This window comes from Condylura cristata, unplaced genomic scaffold, assembly GCF_000260355.1.
Source record: "Condylura cristata isolate star-nosed mole 26May11 unplaced genomic scaffold, ConCri1.0 scaffold00013, whole genome shotgun sequence".
In the NCBI taxonomy this organism is placed as follows: Eukaryota; Metazoa; Chordata; class Mammalia; order Eulipotyphla; family Talpidae; genus Condylura; species Condylura cristata.
The window spans coordinates 27,972,047-27,991,096 of record NW_004567114.1 but is presented as its reverse complement, the minus strand read 5'-3'; the positions used below and the strand labels follow the sequence as shown (position 1 = coordinate 27,991,096).

General features: G+C 42.5%; 1 protein-coding gene across 1 annotated transcript in view; it reads left to right on the top strand.

Moving 5' to 3' along the window:
• Positions 1 to 19,050, top strand: part of LOC101628464 (protein farnesyltransferase subunit beta) — a 52,770-nt gene that overhangs the window by 9,095 nt on the left and 24,625 nt on the right. Inside the window, exons 2-4 of the mRNA XM_004681779.2 lie at positions 4,320 to 4,384; positions 11,736 to 11,808; positions 14,034 to 14,125. Of these exons, the coding sequence (XP_004681836.1) occupies positions 4,320 to 4,384; positions 11,736 to 11,808; positions 14,034 to 14,125 (230 nt within the window). The remainder of the gene's footprint in view (positions 1 to 4,319; positions 4,385 to 11,735; positions 11,809 to 14,033; positions 14,126 to 19,050) is intronic.

The window sequence follows — 19,050 nt, the reverse complement described above, 5'->3', positions numbered from 1 at the left end:
TGATTTTGAATGGATGCAACTGGTCAGTGTCCACTGAGTGATAATTAATTGCATTTTACTAACAATAATTTGCATTTTGTGGACAGAGATTATTTGTATTACTATCAGTTTTCTACACATTATCTTCTTTCTTTACAGAGTTGTGAATTAGATGGAGATAACTGAATAGGTAATATAGTGAGGACAATTTTTCCACTGTGTATATGTACATATATAGGAATACTTTTTTTCTGAACCTTTGAAAGTAAGATGGAAACATCATGACACCCCAAAGTAATAAAGAATGCATCTCCTAAGAATGACATTCTTTTACATAAGAACTATAACATCATAGTTAAGAAAATAAATGATAATTCTATTACCATTTAATATCCAGTTTTTAATTTCTATCTATCTACCTATAGATCTATAGATCGATATTGATATCTATCTATATAGCGATAGATAACTATACATAAAGATATATAAAGAGCTAGATACAGAGATAGATAGATAGTGTATGGGGGTGTTTGTGTATGTTGATCCAACCAAAGTTCCTTTATTTCAGACTGTTTCAAAATTTTTGAAGACTCAGTCCCTTGGGACTGAATCTTCTGGTGACTAATCCTGTTGATCTTTCTTGTTACTTTTCAGGTAGCAATGTTTCTGAAACAGATCAGATACTTAAGGCTGTCATCTTCCTCCCAAGAGAGCTGTATCACTTTCATTAACATGGTTAAGAACTGTGTGCCCTGTACCCAAGGGAAATGAACCTATGGGCCCTTTGCTATTTATGCAAAAGAAAATTATCTGTTGTTATGGAGCTGTTAATCAGTGTTTCTATTGTACCCAGTTGGTAACTGTCCTGCCTGTGGGGGTTCTCAAGCAGAAAGGAAAGATAGACCAGAATAGAAGAGTATGTTCCTTTGGGATAGAAATTAAACATAAAAATGAAGCAGGGAAAATGGAACCTGTTTTCGCATTTTTGTATTGAAGCGGATTTGTGGTTTTGAATTTTGACTTGAGAACTATATAGTGTTTGGTAACTTAGGTAATTGTTTTTAAATAGTTACCTCAATTCTCCTTTAGAACTGAGGTGAGGATTTTCATCAATTTTCAGACAGGAATTTAATTATAGAACTTAGCTCTAGACATGAGGCAATTGTTGTGACTCCTTCCCTTAATTGTTCCAAAGGCTAAATTTCTAAACTTCCTAATGTGCTGGATGTCTCAAGATCACCCCTAGGTATTATAAGGATCCAGGCAACTCAGCATTTTTTCATACTCGTGGTTATGATTTATGATGGCAAAAGGCACCAAAGAAAATCAACGAAGGGAAAAAAGCCTCCTGGGGTGAAGTCTGGAGGAAACCAGCACAAACTTCCAAGAGTCTTCTCCCAGTGGAGTCACACAGGACACGCTTAATTCCTCCAGCACTGAACTGTTCCGAATAACTCATGCAATGTGTTGTCTATAAAGGAAGCTCCTTAGAGACGTGGTTCTCATGGTATCTATTGGGGCTGGTCACAGAGGCAACTTCTGCCTAGTGCTTCTCAAAATTCCAGGCTTCCAGAAGGAAAGTAACTGTTTAGTATAAGCCAATTATTTTTGTAGGTTAGACACAGTGAGTTACTCCTATCAGTTCTAGGAATGGCGAAATACTACCTGCCTATAGAAAATGAATTACTGATACATGCTGCCATGAATAAGGCTTGAACACATGCCAACTCAAAGAGGTCTGTGATTCCATTTATGTCAGCTATCTAGAAAAAGCAGATTTATTGATTTATAGAAAGTAGATTAGTGGTTGACAAGGATAGAGAAGGATAGGGATTGGAGGTGAAAGCTAGCTAAGGGGTGCCAGCTTTATTTTGATCACAGTGGAAATATTTTAAAATTGATTGCACTGATGAATTCCCAAGTCTCTGAAAAAACTAAAAGCTATTGGATCAGATGCTTTATTATTTTTTTAATTATACACTTTAAATCGGTGAATTGATTGGCTTATGAATTATATACCTCGATAAAACTATTAGACAAATATATCAGTTTTTAAGAGAAAATAAAGTGAATTATTTGTATATTCCATTTATTAGAATTTGTAAGTTATATTTTCAGTCATGAGGTAATTACTAACTGCATGAGAGTATCACAAATGCATTCAGAATGAGGATAGTTAGGAAATCCAAAGAGAAATGGCCCTATGTTGGAAATATACAGAGCCTTTTGCTTTGTAGGATGACATACCTGTATGTTTCTGTCATGTATCTTAGCTAAGAACTTAACTTCCATTTTCCTCATCTAGTACTGGGCTTCTTGTGTTGCCCAATTGGGTGCTGAGGGTGAATCTTCTTCTTTTTTTTTTTTTTAAGATTTATTTATTTATGCATAAAGAACTGGGGTACAGGTGAGAGGTGCAGGGGAGGTAAGAGGATTCACCAGAGACAGGGTGGGGAGCAGAACAGGCAGCTTGATGAAGTACACTGCTGAGGGGTGGGCCTGGAGAGGTCTCCTGTGCCATGTGGGTCACCTCCAGGGCCGGGGATCGGACTCCCACTGACGTGGCTGCAGCCAGCTTGCAGTGCTGTGCTTTAACCCGTTGTGCCAACGGGGAGCGCCCAGGTAAGGCTTCTTTAAGGACTTCTTGACTGGAAGCAAGAACCTTTTTCCCTATATGTCTAGGTGTCGGGATGCTAAGAACGAGGGCTCATCCATTAACGTCTGAATATTATTCAGTCATATGTTTTTGAATCTGCTTGTATTTGGGCAGAAAAGTGTGTTTTCCTCGTACTAGGTTTTGCTTCATTCTGAATTCATCAATTCACTTAGCTATAACAGCATACTATAGGCAATCTTTATTTAGTGATTTTACTGACAGATGTTTCTTATGTATTTTTCTATCCTTTTCTGCTTATAGCTGAGGCAGGAATGTTTGAGAAATACAGTCTGTGTTCCATTTAGGCTGGTGCTTTATATTAGTCTCATGTGAGTGTCTAGAATGGAAAAAGAATTGTGAAGAATCTGGGACAACTTTCTTATTCTTCTTGAGCCAGGTTCTCACAGAAGCTTCAATCTATTTTTTAAGTATTGTAAATTCATAGCCAGATCACCCCTCAAACTCATGTTCAAAGACAAATACAAAAGCATATCCTAAAACCAAATATAAATGAATTTTAGATTTGCTGACATTTAAGATGATTCACATCACTGCTCCTCCATCATCACAAATAATTCTTGCACACTTGTCAAAGGGGACTAGAAGTTCTAGCTCTGTGGGTGTCTCAGAAATAAATAATACATTTTTGAAATTTCCCAGTAGGGATAATATTATGTATCTTGAAATCTCAAGTAGGACATGCCTGCCCATAAAGAGCAGGATGCAAATGAAGGCTAAAGGCTGTATCCTATCAACAACCCCCCTCCCACGTTGTCATACCCCTTCCTTACAGAAGCTGTACTGTGTAAACCGTAAACCGTGTTCTCTTGTGGTCTTCAGAGGAGGCAGGTGGTCTTCAGAGGAGGCAGGTGGTCTGGTTTCTTTTGCAACCTGGCTTTCTGAGATCCTTTGTTTTATAGTACTGTGAACTTTTCTGTGTGACCAGATGTTCTTATAAATCCCTTAGGAGATTTTAATAAAATTCAATCTGTATTTAAACTGTTTAATCAGACAATAAGTAGTATGATGCTTGGCAAGAATTAGTTGTGTACTTGAGAATAACCAGTTAATGAACACCTGAACAATTTCATAGAGTATACAAGAGTAAATCTCTCAAGAAAAATGTATGTTTGGGGCCCTCCCTGGTGGTGCAGCAGACTGGAACACTGCACTGTGAAGCTAAGCCAAGCCCTGGCCACCTCAGTGCGAGTTCGATCCCTGGCCCCGGAGGTGATCCACATGGCACGGCAGACCTCTCCTGACCTGCCCACTGCTCCCCTCAGCAGTGTACTTCGTTGATCTGCCTACTCTGCTCCCAACTCTGTTTCTGGTGAATTTTCTCACCACCCCTGCACCTCTGTCCTGTACCCCATTTCAGTATACATTAAAAAAATGCATGTTTATGCTCCCTGAGTAACCAGTGCCAGGAAGCCAAACCCCAAAACTACCATCAGTTTGGATGCTATGGATTTGTTTACTGGAGAAGTTGATTGTGATGCCAGCAGGGTTCGGGACATTCTCTCGCTGTCTGTCTCCTTGTCCAGTAGAGTCCCTGAATGTAGTCTACAATACCATAAAGTATAAACCACACCGAACAACTCTAGCTAATAGGCATTTGTAGAAGTAGTAAATAGAGGTCTCATCTGTATTTATTTTCTCTCTCCTCTTCCTGCATCCTTATTAGGCAAAAGTAGAAGAAAGGATCCAAGAGGTCTTCAGTTCTTACAAGTTCAACCACCTTGTACCCAGGTAAGCTGTGGTTAGGAGTTTGAGGGGATCTGGAGATGCCTCCTCCTTTGGGAGCCTTTCTTGTTCTTCCTGGAACTTAGGGAACCAAAAGGAATAAAGCTGCTATGAGACTGGTGTTTTTTGACCGGTGATACCTGGATATGCTCGGAGCCCTGACTCCCTCCTCTGTTACCCTAATAGTAGTAGAGTACTATGTGGAGGAGTGGCTCTACCTGCATGGGGTGTCACGTGGTACGTGGGGCCACCCCTTGGCTCTAGCTCTGAAGCCTCAGGACAAGAGGAAGTTCAGGTTTTAGCTGCCTAGTTGTCACTTGCTGCTCAGACCACATGGCTCCCAAGCCCTTCTTTTTCATATTACACTTTGAAACAGACGTAGAGGCCATCGGGATGGCGCAGGATGGATTCCGTTGATGTGTATTATGATTTGACTGGAAAGATCTGAGATTTGAGTTTCTCCCAGCCTGGCCCTTGTTGGAGCTGTGTGGCAGGTCTCAAGGATGAAGTTTCACATGAAACACTTGCCTTTTGTTTTTCTTGGCGCTCAGCAAGTCGAAGCCTTCTCAGTTCTTTGATGTCAGAAATTCCAAAAAGGGGATTCTAAGCCAAAACATGGTTAGTCTGAACCTTTATTTTCTCTTTTCCTTTATAGTTTTTTAATGTACCACATTAGAGCTTCATAAGGTTATTTCATTCTTTGGTTATCATTTCTCTTCTAATCACAAATTGTTTCTCTGAACCATCAAAACTCCCCAGCCATCAGAGCTGACTAGTAGCCCAAAATTATGTGTGTCATCATTTTGTCTTAATGATGCAGCCATTTTCCTTGGCGGTCTCTGGACAAAGTATAGTTAGGCTGCTGGCTGATTCACTCTGGACAAGAAACCAAAGAGTCTGAAGTCCAGCCAACCCATTCATCATGTCTCCAGCTTGCAGAGCCCTCATAGACTAGCTCCTGGAACTTCAGCCTCTTGGTACTTCTACTTACCGGAACATTACAAATGATACTAGTCTGAATTAGCTTTGTGTCTTTTTTTTTTTTAACCACCATTCTATTGTTCCACTCACAAAAAATAAAAAAAAAAAAGCTTTCAGAAACTTCAGATTAGCTAAGGTAGTAAACCCTGGAAAAGGTAATTGGAAAAAGGAAAAGACAGGGCGGGGAAAGGTTATCTTCATCTTTCTTCCCGGAGGAAGGAAAATATAAACCAGCTAGCGAATCTTACCCCAAATTGCTAAACTAAATCTCTGAAACGACCCAAAACGCAGCCTCAATAAATGAATGATTGGTCTTGTCATGAGCCACAGCTGGAGATTAGTAGATCACATCTCTTGTTAAAAAGCGCTGGGGGAGTGAAATCTCTGCCTGTTACAGGGTATATTCCCCAGAGGTGGCAGGACATGATGATGGTGAGGGGTATGATTGCTTCAGGGGGCTTTGTGGAGAGCAGGGCCTCTCCACTGTGACTAACCTGAGTCACTGTCTGCTCTCTGCGGGCTGTGAACATGTACTGGCTTCCAAAAGGACCTTTGATCATTGGCCATTCTTTTGTACTCTCCATCCAAATAGAGCTCTTGAACTTTTATTCTTCCTGAGATATGAGGGAAAACAAAAACGGGAGACTATAGCCTGGGAGAAGGTGCTGTTGTGTTTGGGGCTGGTAGCAGAGTACCATAAAGGAGTAAAATTCCCTAATTCATAAGTCTTAGGTCAGGTGTGGGAGGAAAACAAAAATGTTCCAAAAAGGGTTTGGAGCCTTTGAGGAACTAGAATAGTTTATTTTAAGAATCTGACAATTCCCATTTTATCATTGTTACCTATGAAAACAAGTGCTTTAAGAGATGCTAATTATCATATGTTACAACATGCTAATTAATATTAGTGAGATCACACATTTGACTGGATGGTTGAATCTGTAACTCCAGATAGCAGTAGAAGGCAGAGGCTGAACTTCTCCATCTTAAGATGAACTTCTAGGATGTAAATATCCTAGAAAAATTAACCTGAAGGCTTATCAGAATTTTAAGTTATCACAGTTTCAATATTTAACATTTTGGTAGTCAAATTTTAAAAGCTGATCTAATGGTGCAGGAATAGATCTTCATTGTTCACTAAAGTAAATGTCCAGGTAATAAGTCAGGATGACATGGCTTGTTTTCTGAGGTCATGATGTTGATCAGTTGTGATGGACTCACACACACTCCCAGGACCACCAACCATGCCCCAGGTCCTGAGATGCCAGGAATGATGCTGAGAGAGGCATTTGCCTGTTCAATTTTCTAGGGTTGGAGCCAAATAGATTCAAGGCTAAAATGGAATGTAGACCCATTTTGCCATTATTCCCTTTTCCAGAAATGATTTCTGATCTCTAAGACTGTGAAATGTATGTCCTGTCTTGGAGCAATGTGGTCCATCCTAAAGAACTTTTGGATTGTGTTTTCTTTTTTCTTTTTGAAAAGTGTTATCAGTATCATTGTTACCAGTATTATATTAGCAAATATGCCTAGAAAATGCAGATATGACTACATCTTTCTGGTGCCTGAAAGAGTTCTATGATTCCCTTAAAATTTTTTGTCTTTATTTTTTGGGTCATAGCTTTAATGAGATATAATTCATTATCATATTAATTCACCCACAAAGTATACAAGTCATTGGCTTTTAGTGTATTCATGGAGTTGTGCAACCATCATCACATACAATTTTAAAACTCATCATCCCCAAAGGAATGGGGATTTAGCCATCACCCCTCAATTCCCTGGCAAACACTTAATCCAGCTTCTGTCTCTGTGGATTTGCCTGTTCTGTATATAAATGAAATCACACATATGGTCCTTTGAGATTGGCTTCCTTCACTTAGCATAGTGTTTTCAAGGCTCATCTTTGTTGTAACACAGTGACTCCTTTGCTTTTGGTTTAAAATCAAGCTCCCAGTGCATTTACAGCTCCTGACACGTCTGTACCTCTCCAGCATGACTTCACACAGCTCATTGCCCTGTGTTTTTGCTTCGGCCATGCTACTTACTTGAATGTGCCTCACTGTTCCATTGCATGAAATACCCTTCCCACCCCCTTCATGTTGCTGGCTAACTCGTGTCTTTCAGGCCTTAGCCTTTAGGAATCTTCTTCTGATCCTCCATGTCTCCCCTGCTCACAGTACCTGTCAGACAAGACTGTAATATAGCATAGAAAGGCTTGGGCGTGGCGCCCACGTGCCTAGTTATGGACACCTGAGTATGGGCGTGTGCCCATGTGCAAGAAGCCCACCTTTGCCTAGGAAGAAGGGGGTAAAAGAGCGGTGTCATCCTGGCTAAGGGGGCTCAAGTTGCTATCTCCCTGCCAGTTTGTTTCCTCTGATTACCATTAAATCCTGGGAAAATAATGCCAAGGGTTTAAAAAAAAAAGTCTGTTTTTTTTTTCTTTTCTTTAAATTGCTAGAACTGATGATGAACCTACCTAGCCTGGGAAAGTTGCAAGGCATCTATGGAGCAGAGATAGCATCTACCTCAGTGCCGGATACTTGGCCTGTATAGAAAGTGTGCTTGCTGAGTCCTACCAGGGACCCCCTTGGGAAATCAAGTCTGGTTTTCTCCACTTCTTTGCAACCTGGACTCTCCCCTCCCACTCCCTCAATTCTCCGGAATGTCATCTGCCACTTCGTGGCTTGTCTCTTTCCCTTAATCTTGCTTCAGCCTTCGCCACTGTTAAGTATTTCTGTGAAATTCTCTCCTCTGTTGCCTGACAACACACTGCCTTTGTAACATTATTTTTCTCCTTTGGTTCCTTGTCCTCCTCCAAGCTTTTAAAGACGGACCTTTGCATCCAGTTCTGCATTCAGACTCTTTTGCTGTGCTCACCTGCGCACCAAAGAATGCTTCTTAGGATCCCTCTCCTGAGTCTCACATGTGTTTCCAAGTGTGCTTGCTAGCTTGCCTGAATGCACTTCCTATGAAGTCAGCAGATCCTGGGTCATGGTGCTATGTAGTTTGAGCCCTATAAGCTCTAAGTACTTCCAATCTGGTTGCCTTTCAACATCTACCCAGTCTTCCTGCCTCATCTCTCTCCAACTTAGTGCTTTGATTAGTCCAGTGTGTAAATACATAAATACTTAATGCTGGCCCTCCCTGGTGGCACAACAGGTTAGGATGCAGCACTGCAAGCTAGCCTCAGCCACTTCAGTGCAAGTTCGATCCCCGGCCCCTCAGATTCACATGGCACAGCAGACCTCTCCTGTCTTGCCCGCTGCTCCCCTCAGCAGTGTACTTCGTCAGTGCCTGTTCTGCTACCCGCTCTGTCTCTGGTGAATCTTCTCACCTCCCCAGCACCTCTGGCCTGTACCCCAGTTCTGTATGCATAAATTTTTTTTAAAGATTTATTTATTCATATAGAACTGGGGTACAGGCCAGAGATGCAGAGGGTGAGAGGCTTCACCAGAGACAGAGTGGGGAGCAGAACAGGCAGATCAACGAAGTACACTGCTGAGGGGAGCAGCGGGCGGGCAGGAGAGGTCTGCCGCGCCATGTGGTCTCCTCCGGGGCAGGCGGGGATCGAACTCATGTGGAAGTGGCTTAAGCTTCTCAGTGCTGTGCTTTAACCCGCTGCGCCACCAGGGAGGGCCTCTGTATGCATAAATTTAAAAAAATATTTAAAAAACAAATACCTACTGCTGTCAGATCATTTTCTTCTCCCTCTACCCAGACACTAGAGTCCCATCTGCTTCCTACCCTATACCCTCTTCCCTATTCCCTTTGGTAACATTTTTTTTTTTTTTTACCAATTTTTAAATTTCTTCTATTGTTCATGTGTAATTGCTATTTGTTGAGGAGGGGGATTTATATACTTCAGATAAGTGAGACCATCTAAAATCTTTCACTTGTTGATTGATCTCACTCAGCATAATGACCTCAAGATCCATCCATTTTGGCCCAAATACCAGTTTCATCTTTCTTCACAGCTGTGGAATATATCATTAAATACATGCACCACAGTTTCTCTCTCCATTCATCTGGTGAAGGGCACTTAGATTAGTTCCATGGTTTGGCAATTGTGAACAGTGTTGCTATGCACAGATGCACATTCTTTTCGTATTAGATTTTCCATGTTTTTTAAAAAATAAATACCTAGTAGTGGTATTGCTGACTCAAATGGGATTTACATTTTTATTTTCTTGGGAAATCTCCATGCCGTTCTCCACAGGGGTTGTACCAGTTTGCAGTCCCACCAATGGTGGATGAAAGTTCCATTTTCCCTGCAACCTTACCAACGCTTACTAACTCCATCCTTTTTTGTATGGACCATCCTCACAGGGGGAGGTGACATCTCCACGTGGCTTTAATTTGCATTTCTCCCACAATAATGGCAGTGAACATCTTTTCATGCTGGTAGGTAGGCCATCTGGACGTTTTCTTTAGAGGAGTGTGCATTGAGGTCCTTTGCTTCTTTCTTCACTAGGCTGCTTCTTTGCTGCTGGACTGTGTAAGTGCTCTGTAAATTTTGGAGTTAACGCCTTGGCACATGTGTGACTTGCAGCTGTTTTTTCCCATTCTGTAGTTTGCGTTTTTGTTTTTGTGATGATTTCTTTTGAGGTACAAACATTTTGAATTTGATAGCCTCATTTGCTTATTTCTGTTTTTTTCCCCACTTGCTATTGGCATTGTAGTTCCCAATATATCTGTGGTAGATGTCCTGAAGTGTGCCTCCTATATTTCCTTTATGTACTTTATGGTTTCTGTTGAAATCTTTAATTCATTTTGTGTTAACTTCCCTTTATGGTGCTAAATGTTGATCTTGTTTGATTTATCTATTTTTTTTTGCATGTATCTATGCATGTTTCCCAGCACCATTTATTAAAAAAGCTGTCTTTTCTCCGGTGTTTGGGCATAATTTCTTTTGTTGAAAGTTAGCTATCAATATTTATATGGATTTATTTCTGGGCTTTCAATTCTGTCCCATTGATCTGAGTTTCTGTTTTTGTTCCACTACCATACTGTTTTGATATTTTTTTCTAAAGCAAAGTCCTGGCTATTTTTTCTCACCTCAAAACCTCCAGGACTTCCCTTTGCCTATTAAATTTAGTTCAATTCTCCAGCTGGTCTTCCAGGCCCCTATAAAAAGGGGCCTTTTCAACCATTCCTCTTTCAACCCTAAAATATCAGGCCCAACCCCTCCCCTCACTCCTCTTGTATGGCTCATACCTGTGGTGGCCTGTAGCCACCAGCAGCAGTTTAAATGTAAATTCATTAAAATGAAATAAAACACAAACTTCAGTTGTGTAGCTCCACCGGCACCCTGGAAGTGCCCACCAGCCACCTGTGGCTGGTGGGCCCTGATGTCAGCACAGGTGAAGGGCACTTCCATCACTCCTGGGGTTCTCTGGGCTCACTGCACCATTCTGTTTCATTCCATTCCTTCCTTTCCCGTCTTCCCTCCTCACTGCCTCTACCTATGAAGATTCTCTCTCTTTACCCAGATTATCCAACCCAGATTCTACCTCTTCCACAAAAACTTTCTTAACGAGATGTCTCCCTCCCATGAGGGACTCAGTAATACGTTATGCTTTTCCTTTATGAAGCTGTGTATTATGGCCATTTATTTCCAGTTCTGAATTGAAGGCTTTTCTGAGGTAAAGACCACACTCCTGATCTTATTCTGTGCGCAGCACAGAATGAGTTCAACAAGCAATTGTTGAATATCTAGAAAAAGAATGGTTTTTCTTTCCTTTTATTTCTGTAAGCACAAGCACAGTGCATGCCTTAACATTCTGTTCTTTCCCTTTTCTTCTGAAGTCACACAGGCCTTCTGTGTCCTTCACCCTGCCTGTGCAGGTGGCCATGGGCGGCACATTCCATCTCAGAACCACTGTCAGCGGAGTGCAAGCATGGTCCTCCAGCTGGGGCTTGGGTCAGCATGTGGGTGGTGGAATTTCGGGGAGGGAATAATGGAAGGATGACTGAGGGACAGGCAGGGTACAAACTACAGCCCTCAGAGGAATGACCCCAGAAGAGATGACTGGGATGGTAGAGGTGAATCAAGTTAGGTAAGAGGTGAGACATAGACTTCAGTTACTTCCAGAATGAGGAGCCACAGATGTAAGTTTCTGGGTGGCTTGTCACTGTCTGGTTGTGTGTATTCATTGTGGCTCTTCACTTAGCCCAAAGTCACCTGCCCGGAGAGGATCTCAAAACATTTGCCAGTATGATACTTTGTGGACAGTTCAGATGCTGGCCTCTTGCTCTGCCTTAGGGGAAGTTCTGAAACTGAGAGTGAGTGTGTGCATATGGAAGTGGGTGCCCCCATTCTGAAGTGGATGGAAACATAAGCTACTAAACTAGGTTTACAAACTCTTTGTCTTTCTAGGCTTATTTTGCAGAGGGAGAAGCACTTCCATTATCTGAAAAGAGGCCTTCGACAGCTAACAGATGCCTATGAGGTAAGCACCCAGGCCAGGAACTCTTTCTGTCACATTACCAGCCAGCTCTTTCTCCTCTTTTCTATTTGAATAGAAAAGGCATAGGGGCCTGACCTGCTGTAGATTTGCTCATTGTGCCATGTGGCTCTGACAGGAATTGGGAGCATGGGAACCAGGGCCCACAGAGCTGAGACTCCCACTTCCTGAACTAAGGCTGCTCCAGTCTCGTCCTCCCCTCGAGGCCAGTGGAGCCCCGCATGTGGCTTTCTTCTGCCATTAGATCATGACTGAGGGGTTCACTTATTTTTCATCTAGATATCCCGTGACAGCTAACTAGTTTATCACTGACTCTTTGCCCAATAAACGGACCCAGTTTCTGTGCTGACCAAATGATTTGTGTGTAAATCCCAGAGAATACTCTGCAGTTTAACACTGTAAAAATGCCCAAACTTAGAGTAAATTTTAAGGCCTGTTCTTCAGAGTCATGGATTCCACTAAGGGGTTTTGGGGAAGGGCTGTGGTGTCATTGGTGGGGGGTGGGGATGTTGGGAATGGAGCTAAGTAGCCGGTAAAGAATGAAGGTGATTAAGGGGGCTCCAATCTTCTTGCCCCACTTTGCACAGAGCAGCCCAGTTTTTAATTTGCTTTTTATTTTGGGGTTCTACATTTGATTAGAGTTAGCCGATTCAAGCAGATAGCATAAGTTAGAGAAAGTGGGCTGAGAGAAGACTGAAGTTAACTAGATGCCCCAGGCTTTTACTCTGTTCCGGCCAGTTGCTGTTCAGTCACAGACCCAAGGTTACATGCATCCTTCTCTTTGTTTTCCAAGCCAGAAATCCAGATTTCTATGTGAGTCTCCCAGTGCTTAAATGTTGCAACCAATTCCAGCTAAGCAAACCAAACACTAGGGAGCAAGCACAACATACCCATGGTCATCTGTTTGGCTTGAGGGCTGTCAGCTTTCAGCCCTGACTCGAGTCCTCCATGGCGAGGGTCTTGTCACACTGCCACTCTAACAGGTAACAGTTTTGAGCAGTGTACTAGAAGCATACTGGGCATTATCTCAATTAACTTTCACCAATACTCCATGAAGTTGGTAAGTATTTTTTGTAAATAAGGAAAGACATAGCAAGATTAAGTAACTGGCTCAAAAACATATAGCTAGTGAGGGGAGGAGCTGGGACTCCAGTCTAGGCAGGCCAGATTCCTTCTGGTCACCTTTCCAGCTGCCCTCAAGCCCACAAGCGGGGAGCTAGCCCAGCTTGGGATGGTCAGCTATTTATGAAGAGGGCAGTTTGAGCCAGTGGAAGGAGTATTGGATTGGGAATTCAGAAACTTGGATTCTTGTCTCAGCTCTGACATTTACTATATTTATGATTTGGAAAAAGTTTGTCTCTCTGTACCTCATTTGTATACTTTTAACACCTGCCTGTCTATCTTTGAACCTTCAATAAATGGTTATGGCTTGAATTCGGATCATGGTCTATTCACATAGCACCCTTGGAAACCTTTTCAAGCTCCTTCAGGCAGAATTAGTCAATCTCTTTCACACGCTCCCTCAGGAATAAGGGGTGTGAACAAGGGGTGTGTTGTCTCCCCTGTCCCTTCCACAGTGTAAGTGCCTGTTACAGAATTTATCCCGGTATACATATATATGTATATATAATATGCATGTGTTATGTTCTGCCTAGTTCCAGAAAAACATAAGATAACCTGTACTTATGTTTCTGTCTAGTGCCCTCTTCCTCCACAGATAACCACACACACTCTATGTCCCAAGAATCTCAAGAAGAGGAACTGAATTTTTTCATCCTTGTGCCCCCACTAGCTAATTCAGTGCTTGGCACAAGTAGGTTCTTACTAAGTATTTGTTGAATCAATAAATGAGTTAATTCAGGAATCCCTTCTTGAGGTTACTTATCTCCTTGGGTCTACACTGAGAACATAGCAGCACTTAACTTCCTGGCATGTGAGAAGTCCTCTGCTCTGCCTTCCTTAGATGCCTCCTGGGAAGGACCCATTGGGTTCAAGGTAAATTTCTTTGTCCCATTGTCCTTTCCTTACATATGCTCATTTCAGCTTCTGGCTAAGACCACAAAGCAGAGCATCTGTCATTCACTGATTGTTGTTCATTGGGTGCCCTCCCCCGGCCAGGCTGCTGAGATTGAGACAGATGTCGCCTTGTCAGCAGTGTCTTGGAATGATTCTGAATAAGGGGTGTGTTGTCTCCCCTGTCCCTTCCACAGTGTCTGGATGCCAGCCGCCCATGGCTCTGCTACTGGATCCTGCACAGCTTGGAGCTGCTAGAGGAACCCATCCCCCAGATGGTGGCCACAGAGTGAGTCTGGCCTCTGGGCCCCAGAGGTGTCCTCTGAGACTGTATTTGGGTTGGGGTTCCTTTTGTTGTGTCTCTGTTGCCGATTTATTATTTTGAATGGAAAAACAGTGCTCCAGAGAAGTCCTCGCCCTTCTCATGACCTCCAGTAACTTCCTGAAACTCCTCCACTTGAGAAGCCTGTTGTAAGCTCGTGGGTAGAACAAGACTTTGAACTCTCAAGAGAAAGATTCTGGTGAATTCTATGGCCTTTTCTTTTGGCTCTCGCTCCGGTCTTTGAGAAAAATCCTCATCATCAACTCTGAGAGGCATCATTTTGCCAGAAAGTACAATATGCATTTGAATAGCTCGTGTGGGGAAGTGTTTGCCTACCCAGTGAACAAAAATGTCTTTGCCTCCCATAAACACCTCCACAGAAGTCTCCTCACCAACGCCTGAGGTTGTGTAGCTCTTGATGGCACTGGATTGTTAATGTCTTGGTGGCAAATGCTGTGACTCACGATTCTCTCAAACCCCTGGCTTAGGATTAGAGACCAAGCAAATAACATATTCTTCCGAAAATGCTGGTGCTGTGGTGTTCTCTCTGTGGCAGCCCATTCTTGGAAACTCGTTGTGGTTTATATTTTTAAGAAAATGATCACTACTCCAGTGTTCGGGATGCTTGGGATAGCACAAGGTGGCCAGGAATAGGGTGTAATGTCAGTTCTCACAAGAGAGAGCACCTTCCTTGAGCTCATCCAGCTGCTCCTGAGGGAGGGGTCCTGTGAGGGGGACCCTAGCCAGGTTTCTGTTTTGCATGCCTGAGAGGCAGCTGTGCCAGAATGCGAGGAGGTGGCCCCCTCCGTGGTCACATTGTCAGGTCAGAAGAACAGAACCCCACATTGTCTCATTCATTCTGTCATAACAATAACCTCTCATCCTTGCCTTCCTGGGCAGGATGTCTGCCAGTGACTGTGGATAGGGAAAATAATAAAGAATTAGGCCATCAACCCTTGTAATGTGGATGATAGTTTCTGAGGCGGAGGGAGACTGTGCATTGTCTCCGTCATCACAAGGCTGCTGCCTCAATGCTTCTGGCTCTGGAAGTGGAGTTGGATACAGTTTCTGCAGTAACAGAAATCTGATTGTCAAAATAAAGGCCTATGTGTTTTTGAAATATCTGTTGGGGATTGTGGATTGTTGAGAAGCCCCCCTCCCCCCTCCCCATACATACATACAATCAGGATGTACACTAAGGGGATGGGAAAAGTAGGGTATGAGAGAAGAACAAAGAAATGAGAGGATTCTGTGAGAATGAAGTACAGATCCCACCCCACCCCCATCCCGAGGGAGGACGAGGACCAATTTGAAGTGGAAAGATAGTGATAAGGAGTTTTTTCTAGGTTGTATACTTGTCTTTTTTTTTTTTTTTTAAAGATTTTATTTATTTTGTAGAAGGCCTGGGGTGAAGGCTAGAGGTGCAGGGGGAGCGAGGATTCACCAGAGACAAAGTGGGGAGCAGAACAGGCAGATCTACTGAAATACCCTGCTGAGGGGAGCAGCAGGTGGGTCAGGAAAGGTCTGCTGAGCCATATGGGTCACCTCCCCAGCCAGATCCAACTCAGGCCATGATGGTAATAGTGCTGAGACATAACCCCCAGGCCACCATTATGTCTTATGGGCAAGGCTTTTCTGAGGTAAGTGTCAGAACTGCTTTTGTGTAAATTGGATAGAAAGAGAAGATCCTCTGAGAGCTATTTCATAGTGAAAGGTTGAAGGCAACCTAAATATCAACAGTACGGGGTGCTTTAAAATGCATTTAAAAGTTAGGCAAATTCTGGTATAGTACATATAAGGAAACACACAATAGCCATTTCAATTTATATATGTGGAATGTAAAGAATGTATATTTGCATATAAATGTGGAGAGGTGTTTGTGGTTTAAGTGAAAAAAAAGTTAAAAAGATTCAACTTTTATAGATTAAAAATATAGATGACTATGTGCATAGAAAAAAAACTAGAAGGTATATATTCACAGCTGGGATTAGTTATTTCTGCATGATAAAGTTAAAGGTGATTTCTGTCTTTTCTTTTCTAACTTATTTGCATTTTTGGGTTTTAAAAAAAGATTTATTTATGCGTACAGAAACTGGAGTATAGGCCAGAGGTGCAGGCTAGTTGGGATGTGTGTGTGAGAGGATTCACCAGAGACAGGGTAGGCAGCAGAAAAGAGCAGTGTACTGAAATACACTGCTGAGGGGAGCAGCTGGTGAGACAGGAGAGGTCTCTGCGCCATGTGGGTCAGTTCCCTGGCCTGAATGGAACTCATGCTGCAGTGGTTGGCTATAGTTTGATAGCCCTGACACTTTGACCCCTGAGCTACAGGGAGGCCCCATATTTTCTAAAATTTCTACAATGATCTTACTGCTTTAAAAGAATATTTAAAAAATAAAAAGCTGATTTGTCCTAATTTCAAGTATCACTTGATAGTGAATGAATGAAAATTTCTTCTTCATAGTAACCTTAAAAAAATTATCCGTGGTTTTGAACATTTTAAAGAATTTAGACTTTTCAGTAATGCATTTTGATTTGTGGCTAGTAGGTGAAAATAATTCTAGGTGCAGATAATAACACCATTGTGAACAGAGACTTGTAGTTCTGACCTGTAAGACAATTTTTTTTAAAGATCTACTTATTTATGCGCATAAGAAATGGAGGACAAGCCAGGGTGGGGAGAAAGGGTGAAAGAATTCACTAGAGACAGAGAGGGGAGCAGAACAGGTAGATCCACTGAAATACACTGCTGAGGGGAACAGCAGGTGGGTCAGGAGAGGTCTGCTGAGCCATGTGGGTCACCTCCCTGGCAGGAGATCGAACTCTTGCCACAGTGGCTGTCCATCAGGGACGGCCCATAGACAGTTTTTAATGGCTTCTAATAAAACATGGGGATTATTCTTTTAAACTACCTGATAAGTTTATCGCCAAAGTGTATAAAGAAATACTTTGAAAATGTGGTCAGGTTGTTTTTCCCTCCTTCACCCCCTTATACAGGCAGAGAACTTAATGCACTTGAGTTCTGTTTTCTTCCTTCCCTGGGGCTCCATTCCCCTACCTAGTGTGCATCACCTGCTGGCTCAGCACACACAGAGGTTTCTCTCTCCTGTTTTGTTGATTGTTGTGCTTCTGTTTGTTTAGGAACAATGAGACAAGCTGAGTTCCCTCTAGTGGACAAAATCACTTTTGTCAGTTACCATGTCTGCTGACCCAAGCCCACAAGACCAGGCTGTTACTGCTGGTCCAGACCTGTGACGAATATAAACTTCCATAGGAAGGAGTTCAGCACGCTTCTCTTAAGAGTGTAGCCTCAAATTTATACATATAGTTACCTAAAAGAAATCAGTATTTGGGCACTAGCCCAAGAGTACTGCTTTCCTTAATAGTTTTCACAGTGAAGGAAGCATCCTTTAATGAGAATCCCATACTTTGTTATTGAAAGCTACTTAAATGAAAAACACAGGATAAAATGAAAGTGACACTGCACTGGTACAGTCAGGTTTTTTGCTTTGTAAAAGTTTTAAGATTAAAAATTATCTTTAACCTGGGCCCTCCCTGGTGGCGCAGCGGGTTAAAGCACAGCACTAAGAAGCTAAAGCCACTTTAGCATAAGTTCTATCCCCACCCCAGAGGTGACCCACATGGCACAACAGACCTCTCCTGACCCGCCCATTGCTCCCCTCAGCAGTGAACTTGGTCAGTCTGCCTGTTCTGTTCCCCACTGTCTCTCTGGTGAATTCTCTCACTGCCCCTGCACCTCTGGCCTCTACCCCAGTTCTGTGTGTATAAATAAATAAATCTTTTAAAAAAATTGTCTTTTGGGCCCTCCCTGGTGGCGTAGCGGGTTGAAGCACAGCACTGAGAATCTAGAGCCGCTTCCACATGAGTTCGATTCCCACCTGCCCCGGAGGTGACCACATGGCGTGGCAGACCTCTCCTGGCACGCCCGCTGCTCCCCTCAGCAGTGTACTTCATCGATCTGCCTGTTCTGCTCCCCACTCTGTCTCTGGTGAAGCCTCTCGCCACCCCTAAGCCTCTGGCCTGTACCCCAGTTCTGTATGCACAAATAAATAAATCTTTAAAAAAAAAAATTGTCTTTTACTTAAAAAAATTATCTCAGGACTGACTAATCAGCTTATAATGTTTATCCAGTGATAACTTCAGATTTCCATGTGGATGTAGAATTGATTCCCTTTCAAAAGGTTATTAAGAGCTTGTCCTCTGGATAACTCCTTAAATATTTTTCCGTTTAATTTTTTGGGTTTTTTGAGGTTTCAGGTGTACAGTTTTTCATCTCATGTCTCACACCACACCCACCACCAAAGGTCCCATTATGATCTAGCCCCTTCCATTGGACCTCCTCTATCTGCCCCTCCAGCCCCACCCCTTCCTCTCTGGTAACCACCATTCTGTTGTTAGAATATAATGGTTTGTTTTGTTTACTTGCTTGCTTGTTTCTTTTATTCCATATATATGTGTAAAATAATATAGTATTTATCTTCTTTTTCGACTTATTTCACTTAGTACCATCCCCTTAAGGTCCATCCATGTTCAGTATTTAAATTTAAATATAATTTGTTCTTACATCTTTCTATGAGGACATCATATCTAGTCATTTTTCTTCTGGGCATTTTTTGGAGCCAGATACTGCAGCTTAATCTACTAGGTAGACGTCAGGGATGCTGCCAAATTCCTTCCATAGACAGTCCCCACAATAAAGAGTTATTCAACCCCAAGTGGAAAAAGCCTTCTCTGAAATTACTAACTTTGACCTTGATAACACTTCCAAAATAGCAGCATCCAGAGGACTGCCTGCACTTAATGAAGAGGAGTTAAATACCACATCACACTTGGCAGGCAACAGTCCTGGAGTCCATAAGAGAGCCTGCCTGTCT